The sequence below is a fragment of the Centruroides sculpturatus genome, unplaced genomic scaffold (assembly GCF_000671375.1).
Source record: "Centruroides sculpturatus isolate CEXI.00-Female unplaced genomic scaffold, Cexi_2.0 scaffold751, whole genome shotgun sequence".
NCBI lineage: Eukaryota > Metazoa > Arthropoda > Arachnida > Scorpiones > Buthidae > Centruroides > Centruroides sculpturatus.
Genome location: NW_019385814.1, coordinates 133,216 through 145,452, shown reverse-complemented (window position 1 = coordinate 145,452; position 12,237 = coordinate 133,216). Strand labels below are relative to the sequence as shown.

At 29.4% G+C, this 12,237-nt stretch overlaps 2 protein-coding genes across 2 annotated transcripts in view; both read left to right on the top strand.

Moving 5' to 3' along the window:
• LOC111642286 (oxysterol-binding protein-related protein 1-like) overlaps positions 1 to 12,237 on the top strand; it is a 190,167-nt gene that overhangs the window by 140,544 nt on the left and 37,386 nt on the right. Inside the window, exons 18-19 of the mRNA XM_023388617.1 lie at positions 5,460 to 5,557; positions 5,636 to 5,812. Of these exons, the coding sequence (XP_023244385.1) occupies positions 5,460 to 5,557; positions 5,636 to 5,812 (275 nt within the window). The remainder of the gene's footprint in view (positions 1 to 5,459; positions 5,558 to 5,635; positions 5,813 to 12,237) is intronic.
• Positions 1,021 to 4,298, top strand: LOC111642285 (general transcription factor II-I repeat domain-containing protein 2A-like). The gene has a single exon (XM_023388615.1). The coding sequence runs from the start codon at positions 1,564 to 1,566 to the stop codon at positions 2,299 to 2,301; it is 738 nt and encodes a 245-aa protein (XP_023244383.1). The 5' UTR covers positions 1,021 to 1,563; the 3' UTR covers positions 2,302 to 4,298.

Genomic DNA, 12,237 nt, shown 5'->3' with positions numbered 1-12,237 from the left:
CTCAAGCTCCTCTAAAATTTGAGTTGGCTTAGTACACTCTATAAAAAGAAATTTCAGGATTCAGATCTGGAGAATGTGCAGGTTAGTCAATTCCTCTCCATGGTGCAAAGATTGTTGAAGTTGTGGCAAATTTATTGAAATGTTCATTATGTAATGTAAATAAATGTCTTCAAATATTGATTTAAGTAGTAATTGTCAAATTTGTGACTAAATTCTGTTGTCCAATTAAAAATTTAGTTAATAAAAATTAAAATATTCCAACTGTTCAAACTAATGTGATGGCTGGAACATTTACAAATCTGTTAATTTAATTTTGATTTTTGGGAATAGAAGTAAATTAGAGGAAATGATGTCAAGTGACTAAAGAGGATATTGTATCATAGGAATGTTTTTCTTTTTCTTATCAAAAAATTTCTTGAATGGAGACAGCTGTTTGTGAAGATAAATTGTCATAATATAAAAACCAGTGAACATTTTCCATAGGTCCTAGCAATTTCTCTAACATTATCCTTTAATTAAAGCAGGGATGTCAAAGATTTGGCCCACGGGCCGTGACTGGCCCTCGAGGCAATTAGTTGCGGCCCCTGACATCAATTCAATAATGCTATTTATTACGTTGATACTAAAGAAAATGTGATATTTTATATTTAAACAAATAATACTTAATAAACAAAATTGTTGAACTCAATTATTATTATTTTTATTTATTTATTTATTCATATTACTTAGAGATATTAATTTTATNAATGTGATATTTTGTATTTAAACAAATAATACTTAATAAACAAAATTGTTGAACTCAATTATTATTATTTTTATTTATTTATTTATTCATATTACTTAGAGATATTAATTTTATTTGATTTATTTTTGTGTTTAATTTCTTGTTTACATTATGTTTTCTCTATTTCATGTTTTGAACTTCAAAGTCTGTCTAAACAAGATTATTTATTTTTGCTGAAAAGTACAAATGTTTTATTATTTTGTTGTCAAATCTTGGATTATTAAAAATGAATTTTTTGATTCAGATACTTTTGGGCTACTTTTAAAAAAATTTTTGTCCACAAAAGTTAAAATCATCTGGCAACATTGTTCAGTATTCAAGACACTTCCATAATTAGAGACTTTGTTGCATTTTCTTATTGGTGAGTGAGTTTGGTCAAATAAACTGCAATGGTAAAAAATTTTCAATAATGTCAGTAAAAAGAAAAGTTGATAATGTGTGCCAATTTTTCCAGCCAAAGTGGGAAATTTAGTATTTTTTTTTATTGACAGGAATGGTAAACCACTTTGTTTGATTTGCAATAAGATTATTGCTATTTTTAAAGAATTTAATGTGAAAAGACACTATGAAATGAATCATAAAGACAGGTTTGAGTTATTTACCAATGAAATTAGGCAAGAAAAACTGGCCTCTTTGAAAACTAAACTTATGGTGCAGCAGTCATTTTTTAAAAAATCAAAAACTGACAGTGAGAATGCATTGAAAGCTAGTTATTCAATCACACTAAAGATTGCAAAAAATCTAAAGCTTTTAATGACAGCTAATTTTTAAAAGAATGTATGCTAGATGTGGCCGACTTTTCATTTTCATCACAGAAACAAGTCATTCAAGAAATACCCCTGACTAGAAATACAATTGATTCCAGAGTAAATGAATTGGCAGAAAATTTGGACTTTCAACTTAAACATAAAATTAAAGAATTTATCTGGTATTCCTTAGCAGCCGATGAAAGTACAGATATCAGAGATACATCGCAGCTTGCTGTATTTATTCGTGGAACTAATGAAGATTTTAATATCACAGAAGAGTTGCTGCAGTGCATACCATTGAAGAGTACTACAACAGCTCAAGATATTTACTCAGCAATTGAGCAATTAGTACCAAATTATGACTTGGATTGGAGTAAATTCTGCAGTATTACCACAGATGGGTCACCATCCGTGATTGGTAAAAATGCTGGTGTTGTCACAAAAATACAGAATAAAATTTTAAATGAAATTAAAGGTGAACAACCTAAATTCATTGGAATTCACTGTATTGTACATCAAGAAGTCTTGGCCTCTAAAGTGCTGAAAATGGATCATGTAATGAATCCCATAATTAAAATAATTAATTTTATTAAAAGTAGAGGACTAAATGATTTAGCAGTCACACAATTTTTAAATGATATTGGTGAAAGATGTTCAGATATTCCCTACTTTGCAGAAGTATGGTGGCTTAGTTGTGGATCAATGCTTAAACGATTTTTCGAATTGTGTAAACATGTTATGTTTATGGCTCAAAAGGGCACACAGTGATGAATGGTGGCTTGCTTTGCATTCTTAGTAGCTATGATGGAACACTTGAATAATTTGAACATTAAACTTTAAGGAAAAAATGTAATCATTACGCAACTGTACTCAAGTGTTCAAGCTTTCAAAATAAAATTAAAGTTGTGGGAATCGCAGCTGCAAGAACAAAAACTTGACCATTTTCCTAGCATTTGTGAAATCGGCATGTACAATGCAGATAAATTAGCAGATTTTTCTTATCATTTGCTTGATCTTATTGCTGAATTTGATAGTCGTGTTGCAGATTTTCGCAAGCTCAATATCTACAACTTTCCTTTTTTAATGATCTGTTTACATTCGATGTTGGTAAAGCACCGACTTACTTGTAAATGGAACTAATAGATTTGCAGTGTGATACTGCTTTAAAAAGCAAGTTCAGTGAAGTTGACATTTTATACAAAGTATTTCAAAAATCAAAATAGCTATTCCAACTTAAGGAACCATGCTGCCTGCATTTTATGCATGTTTGGAAGTTCATATGTGTGTGAACAATTATTTTCAACAATGAAGATTAATAAATCTAAATACCGTTCAAGACTTACAGATGAACATCTTCAGTCCATTTTGAAAATCAATACATCATCATTGACACCAAATATCGAGGAGATAATGAAGTGTAGAAGAAATCAAGTTTCTGGAGCCTCAAAATAATATTTTGGTTTAATACGTCTCTACTTAAAAAAATTACAATTTTTTTTCTTTAATAAAATCATTCTTTATATACTTCTTATTTATACTTTGTATTATATTTGCATTTTATTTTTAATCTGGCCCGCTGTCATACTCGAGACAAAAAATTAGCACTTAAGGAGTTTGAGTTTGACATCCCTGTTTTAAAGGAACTAAACAGCCTTTTTGACTGGCCTTTAAAATTTTTCTTATTGGGCTGCAATTTGAAAAATTGTAGATATATAAATTCCAACTGTTGTGTGTCTGTCTGTCCATCTTTTCTTAATCTTGAGAATAGTGTTGGATAGAAAGTTGAGATTAGATGTGGAAAGCTTAGGGACAGGAAGTCCTGATTAACTATATACAAACTTCTGGATTCCACCAGAAGTTGCATGATTTTAATTCAAAAATTTCCTCCAGAATGGAATTATATAGATGACCAGCATGACTCTGTTGCTATCAGGAAAACTATTGTATACAGGGGCAAGACACTTATTTGATATGAAGAACATATACCATATATCTCGGCAGATAAGACGATAGTTGAATTATAAAAAAAGACCCCCAAAATCTGGGGTTGTCTTATAGGACAGATACAAAAAAAAATTAGATTGAAATTTATATAAATTAAAACCATTTTAAAAAAACGGACAAACCGTAATTATTTACTAGTAGAGAGAGTAGGGCACGTGCACAAAATAGAAGAGCTCATATGACATTTTTGTGAATAGTTAAGGTCATTACCTGAATGACAAATCAGTGCCAATGTTTGCAACAATTGCAAGGCAATGCTGTCAGATGCAAAAAAATAAAATTTGTTCATTCGAAAAATTACAAATAGGACATAATTCCATATACATTATACAGTATTATTATTCAGATGATGATCGCTGATCTAAACTAAATTCATAGGCCGTTGATAGTTTGGGGGTCTTCTTGTAGGGCAGATATACGCTAAAACTATAAAACTTCAACAAGAATTTATACCTCGTCTTATCTGAAGGTTGTCTTATTTGCCGAGATATATGGTATTTTAAATTAAATAAATTTAAAATATGATTAAAAATTGCAGCTTGGTATTATGATGATGTCACAATAATTTTTGCTCTTTTATCTTTATGATCATTTCATTAGTGCATGATGTCAATAGTTGCCTTGATTGTGGATTATTTTTCACTTATTCTTGCCTATTCTGAGAACATTTTATCCATTGATAAACAGTTACCTTATTCAAGTGATCATTATCATTATAAACTAGGGTTGATAAGTGTTGAGTCACAATATCAGATATGTTTCAAAATACAGTAGAGCCTCGATTATCCGACTCAATTGGGGACTGGGGTTGGTCAGATAACCGAAAAGTATGAAAAAATCCATTATTAGTGTAGTATATTATTATATCTCATGCAATTAGTATATTAGTATATCGCTATTAACCTATTTCGTGTTGAATTTTCATCGATGTTAAGCCTAACAAAAATTTTTTAAAATAATAATCGTCGCTATTGTATCGTTAAAAATTAGAAAATTAAGCCACGTTTAAATACTGGCTCCCTTTCATGGTCGAATGAGTGTTGCCAGCTAAAACACGTAAAAATAATATTAAAGTAGCCAAGACATAGCCAAATATTGTAGCGCCACATCACTAGCGGACATTTGAAATTTGCCGACTAGGACGGTCGGTTAACTGAGGTGTCGGTTAATCAGGGGTCGGATAATCGAGGCTCTACTGTAGTCATATCCATTTTTTTTTTAATGTACTGTTTCAACATAAAATACTGGGAAGTCATGACACTAGAATAAATTGTTTGAGTGTTTGTTAGCTGAAAAGGTTGGGAAATACTGGGCTAAAATATTGATTTATCTTTTTTGATTAAACTAATAGTTTCAAAATCTTTTTTATTGGAATGAACCTAAAATTTTATAAGTATTCTTGCTTAAATTTCAAATTTATATGTTTTTTAAAATTATATTGGATGATGGTGGGGATGGGTGAATAGAATTCGGTTTTATATAAACTTGTCTAAACAACACACAATGCAGAATTTCAAACAAACAACAGGACAGTAAAGAAACTGTTTCTAGCAGTTTAATAATGATTGTAATCTTATTATTTTGGAAATATTTCCATATTATTTGATTGTTAACAAATGCCTTGTTACAAAAAATTCATTTAAAAGAATTATAAATGAGAATTTTTAAAATAATAATTAAAATTTGATGATTATGATTTAGTAAAGAAAATATATGATGATCTGTAAAATAAGTTCTTGTGATGTTTTTAGAAGTAACAAAATAATAATTTTTATAACTGTTAGTTTTTTATAATTAATTAACTTTACTTTATACAAATCTTTGTATGAAATATCTTAAAAATAATATGATTATTTTTATTATATTTACTTTATATTATTATATTAAAAATTATATTTACTTTCATAAATTTATATTATTAGTATGTCTCAGCATTTGTTGTTTCTACATTGGCTTGTAATTGGGAAAGACTAGGAAAACCATTCAATCCATTATTAGGTGAAACATATGAATTTTTTAAGTAAGAAATATTTTCTAGATTTTATTTTAAATTATTAAATTTTTTATTGTGTAATAAGAATTATTTTTATTTTTGAAGGGAAAATATTAATTTAAAAATGGTATGTGAGCAAGTAAGTCACCATCCTCCTATCAGTGCATATCATGCAGAATCACCTCATTTTACTATGTATGGCTCTGTTCAACCACATTTAAAATTCTGGGGGAAATCAGTAGTAATAAATCCAGAGGGTACTGTTACAGTTGAGTTATTGAGGTAAATGTGATAATTTTATATTAACACTTTCTATATGTATATATATTAACTACTAATAAATGATTTAATATTTTTATTGACTTTTTAAATTTTATATCTGTAGTTAAAATAAAAATAATAATTTATATTTTAATTTTAAGTGTATATAATGCATTTAACTTGACTAAAATATTAAAAATTTATTAAAATATATATGTATGTGCATATATCACAAATGCCATTATTTTTACAATATGGTACTCTGTATAGATTATATCTTTTAGTTGGTTTATTTCTTTTCTAGTTATGTTTGTTCTACAAAATTTTTTCAAATTTTATTTTTAACTGTTTACAGCTTTAATTGTTTTAGTATTTATAATTGTAGAAGAAAAAGGACTGAAGAGGAGCAAATAGCCCAAAATGTATATCCTTTGTACAAAAATAATAAGTTGTACAAAGTAAAGTCTATCATCTTCATCAAGTGTGTTTCTGTATGATAATTTCTATGCAGCAATTTTGTGCTTTTTTTTCTAAAGATTATATCATCATTTATTTTAAACACAAATGTATTCTATATTCATAATACTAATATTGTTTTTCATAGATGAAAGATGGAATCATAACAAGTATTTTTTTGTTCAAATAATTTAAGTTAACAAATATAAAACATACATTAAATTTGAATNTTATTTTTATTATATTTACTTTATATTATTATATTAAAAATTATATTTACTTTCATAAATTTATATTATTAGTATGTCTCAGCATTTGTTGTTTCTACATTGGCTTGTAATTGGGAAAGACTAGGAAAACCATTCAATCCATTATTAGGTGAAACATATGAATTTTTTAAGTAAGAAATATTTTCTAGATTTTATTTTAAATTATTAAATTTTTTATTGTGTAATAAGAATTATTTTTATTTTTGAAGGGAAAATATTAATTTAAAAATGGTATGTGAGCAAGTAAGTCACCATCCTCCTATCAGTGCATATCATGCAGAATCACCTCATTTTACTATGTATGGCTCTGTTCAACCACATTTAAAATTCTGGGGGAAATCAGTAGTAATAAATCCAGAGGGTACTGTTACAGTTGAGTTATTGAGGTAAATGTAATAATTTTATATTAACACTTTCTATATGTATATATATTAACTACTAATAAATGATTTAATATTTTTATTGACTTTTTAAATTTTATATCTGTAGTTAAAATAAAAATAATAATTTATATTTTAATTTTAAGTGTATATAATGCATTTAACTTGACTAAAATATTAAAAATTTATTAAAATATATATGTATGTGCATATATCACAAATGCCATTATTTTTACAATATGGTACTCTGTATAGATTATATCTTTTAGTTGGTTTATTTCTTTTCTAGTTATGTTTGTTCTACAAAATTTTTTCAAATTTTATTTTTAACTGTTTACAGCTTTAATTGTTTTAGTATTTATAATTGTAGAAGAAAAAGGACTGAAGAGGAGCAAATAGCCCAAAATGTATATCCTTTGTACAAAAATAATAAGTTGTACAAAGTAAAGTCTATCATCTTCATCAAGTGTGTTTCTGTATGATAATTTCTATGCAGCAATTTTGTGCTTTTTTTTCTAAAGATTATATCATCATTTATTTTAAACACAAATGTATTCTATATTCATAATACTAATATTGTTTTTCATAGATGAAAGATGGAATCATAACAAGTATTTTTTTGTTCAAATAATTTAAGTTAACAAATATAAAACATACATTAAATTTGAATTTATTTCAACCCTACATTGTTTTGTTTTAACATAGCATTTATTAACACCGGTGGCGTGCCGTCATTAGAAGCGGTGGATGCACCGCTTCCCTTGTATTTTCTAAAAAGTAAATATATATTAATTTTAATTATATGAAAATAGTCGCACAATATTTTATTATAACCGCATTATGTATCTTATTACAAATTTCTATACTACACGTGAAAAAAATTACTATTTTATATTCGAATATTAGTGGCGGAGTAACGGAGTGGAAACGCTGTATTGTCAGCATCCAAAAAGCCAGATTCNCCTCGGGATTTGGCAATGTCAAATGCTTCTTTTGTCGCATCACTAATATACCTCAAAAGACGCGACAGAGTTCTTGTAAATTTTAAACGTTTCTCACTATAGCTGTAAAAGTCTAAATATGTTAAACTTAATAGATTGTCCGTCGTTTGTTTTCTAACTAATTCGTTTTAGGACCAGGTGTTGTCCACGAAAATTTCCAAAATTTACAACTTTTTGGTCACTCTCATTGAACTGGAAAACTGTCTGTCTTTATTACATCTAATATTTCAAAGAAATCAGTCCCACTGTACTCAGCTAGAGATTGGTTTGGTTAGGCTTTTATTTAAGTAAAATTTTGGCTCTTTCATCAGGGTTTTGTTTATGTTCCCAATTCCCTAATCACTTAATTATTTAATTACTTCTTAAGTAGAAATAAGTCGAAACCAGTTACTTTGTACTCGAATATTTGTAGTCTCGGAAAAAAGTGGAATGACAAATTTTTATGACAAACGGATACATAAATCGTAAATTTAAGGAAAATAAATTCTAGAGCTTTTTCTGTACCTCATGCATCTCTCTCATTCATTAAATTTAGTTGTAAATGACGCTGTCAAAGTAAGTTAATTTTTTAACATTATACAAGAATTGTACACATTTTTTTCTACATCCTCTTAGAGATGGGATATACAAAATCATAATATCACTGGTTTAACATTGAAATCTGTGAGTAGTATAAAATCAGAGAGCGGAATAAATATATCAAATATTTTAACAGATTTTTTCTAAACTCCTGTCAACTATACAGGAAACTATCATAAAAACATACAGGTAAATTCTTATCGGTTGGGTTAAGTTATAAATATACTCGCGATTCACGTAATCGGGCGAGGGCGGCCAAATATCTAGCAGGTGGACGGCTAACAGCCCAGAACCGGTCCTGGATAAAATTGGATGCGTTATATGTGTAGCAGCCACCCAAGGTCCTAGGCTTCCACCGGCTAAACCGGGCAAGGTTGGTGCTCTGTAAAGCGCATGCATGAATCTGGCTTTTTGGATGCTGATGATACAGCGTTTCCACTCTGCTACTCCGCCACTAATATTCAAATATACAATAGAGAGGTTGAGGCGCACGTTTTAAACGTGTAAACGTGTACGTGTGACGTTCGGCGCCGCTTTCCCGTAAGCCTAAAAGTTTGACGATGGTGTTTGGAATGTCAAGCGTGATTCCACCGACTATCCAAACACCATTGTCAAACTTTTAGGCTTACGGGAAAGCGGCGCCGAACGTCACACGTACACGTTTACACGTTTAAAACGTGCGCCTCAACCTCTCTATTGTATATTTGAATATTAGTGGCGGAGTAGCAGAGTGGAAACGCTGTATCATCAGCATCCAAAAAGCCAGATTCATGCATGCGCTTTACAGAGCACCAACCTTGCCCGGTTTAGCCGGTGGAAGCCTAGGACCTTGGGTGGCTGCTACACATATAACGCATCCAATTTTATCCAGGACCGGTTCTGGGCTGTTAGCCGTCCACCTGCTAGATATTTGGCCGCCCTCGCCCGATTACGTGAATCGCGAGTATATTTATAACTTAACCCAACCGATAAGAATTTACCTGTATGTTTTTATGATAGTTTCCTGTATAGTTGACAGGAGTTTAGAAAAAATCTGTTAAAATATTTGATATATTTATTCCGCTCTCTGATTTTATACTACTCACAGATTTCAATGTTAAACCAGTGATATTATGATTTTGTATATCCCATCTCTAAGAGGATGTAGAAAAAAATGTGTACAATTCTTGTATAATGTTAAAAAATTAACTTACTTTGACAGCGTCATTTACAACTAAATTTAATGAATGAGAGAGATGCATGAGGTACAGAAAAAGCTCTAGAATTTATTTTCCTTAAATTTACGATTTATGTATCCGTTTGTCATAAAAATTTGTCATTCCACTTTTTTCCGAGACTACAAATATTCGAGTACAAAGTAACTGGTTTCGACTTATTTCTACTTAAGAAGTAGTTAAATAATTAAGTGATTAGGGAATTGGGAACATAAACAAAACCCTGATGAAAGAGCCAAAATTTTACTTAAATAAAAGCCTAACCAAACCAATCTCTAGCTGAGTACAGTGGGACTGATTTCTTTGAAATATTAGATGTAATAAAGACAGACAGTTTTCCAGTTCAATGAGAGTGACCAAAAAGTTGTAAATTTTGGAAATTTTCGTGGACAACACCTGGTCCTAAAACGAATTAGTTAGAAAACAAACGACGGACAATCTATTAAGTTTAACATATTTAGACTTTTACAGCTATGGTGAGAATCATTTAAAATATACAAGAACCCTGTCGCGTCTTTTGAGGTATATTAGTGATGCGACAAAAGAGGCATTTGAAATTGACCGGTATGGGCACCCTCGGAATTTGGCAGCCTGCGTGCATGTACATACCGCACATCTAGCGGGACCGTCTATGATTCCACTCGTAGGGAGCTATTTGACTAAGTGGTTAAGATTTAAAAAGTAAAGAATATTTTATGTTATTTTTATGTACATTTCTTTACAAAGCTATATTTAATTATAATTATCTTTAAAAGTATATTAATATAATTGAAGAATATTTTGTACCAGATATGTACTGTACGTCCACCACACATTTTATTTCACCAAGTAAGTTTTTATAATTTTATTTTTAATTTTAGGCTTTATATTGTGGCTAGCAATTCAGAATGTAATTGCGATATTGAAAATTTATTTTAAAAAATTTTGGTTCAAAATCATATAATGAAAAAGAAAACGTTATTAAAAGAGAAAGGCCAATACCTAAGTTAAATATAAACACTTCATTAAAAAAATTTGACATTTTCACGATAAAATGGCTCTGTAGATGCATAAAAATGCAAAAATTGTTTTGTTGGCTTGCCTACTACAGTAATACCCCGAACTTACGCGATAGGTGAGACCGAGCAATAACCGTGTAAGTCGAATTCATGTAAGTCGGGGTATAATTTCGCAATTTGTGTAAAATCAAAGTCGGATGTAAGCTAATAAATGTTCTCGTTAATCTTATTTCGTCTTTTGATTCATTCACGATTACAAGAAATCACCACATATTGTCTCTCAAATCTCCATAGATATAACAAACACAGAAAAAAATAACTCAAAATAAATTGTAGCTATGTGTCGATTCTGCGTGGCACGTCTGAACATGTAAGTTGAACAATAGTGTTGGGGGAGTGAGTAATCAAGAGTTGCGTGACACTCAAACAAAAGATGAATCGATGAGATTTGAAAATCGCGTAACTCTGAGTTCGTGTAAGTCGAGGTATTACTGTATTTTCAAATGAAATTAGTGTGTGGAATAAGAATGGCTTTGACAATTTAGCTGGCAAAAGACGCAAAAAATCGTTGATTCTTCCGTATTTGAAGCAATTTGGAAACAATGTGCAAAGTGGAATAGAATTTAACATTAGTAAATAATATAATATAAAATATTGAAAATTATAACGAGATAGTTACGGTTAATAGATATATTATATCTAAATAAATAGATGTTATATGTTTTTATCAAAGCAAGAATTGGCATTTAGAGGACATATGGAATATATTGGATCTAATAACAGAGGTAATTATATTGAACTTGTTTATTTATTAAGTATGTCAGATAAATAATCTATTAAAAATACATTTAAAGAAAGAATTAACTGATTGCCCCTGGAAGTCAGCTTCTTATAGAAACACAGCTTCCCTATCATCAGTTGTCACGGCACGCCACTGATTAACACTCAACTTAGATCACAATGACTATTGTGATAGATACACAGGTAATACAAAAGGTATACATACAGCCAAGACTGAAAATGGTATCTTACTCTGTTGCCAGATAATAAATTTTATTATATTCTAATGATTTTTCAATGTTCCAAATGTTTTCAAAAGATTTTTACAATGTGTGTAAAGGATTTTTAAGATTTTTTCTTTCTCACAGAAAGAAAACTTAGACTACTAGACCTGACAACAGTTGATTATTTCTTATGGATTTTTTTTTGTTTCAACAACTGACAATGATTCAAAGTGCAAAGTAATACAATGAGTAAGCAATGTATGTGCTAAAATAACATCAGAAATATTGCAGCCTATTCAGCAAACTTTGTTATTCAATTTCTGAAATGTTTAGATGAAAATAGACATCTCACTAAAATCATGTTATGTAACTAAAAAATAAAGAAATAGAAATGAATTTGTGCATAAAAAAATTATTTTTCTGTAATTAGATTTGATGCTAATTGTAGATAAATAGTCAAGGTAGAACATTTAAAAGCATTCTATAATTATATTTTTTAAAGCAAAATTTAAAATAAAATACTTATGATGAGAATTTTTTTTGTT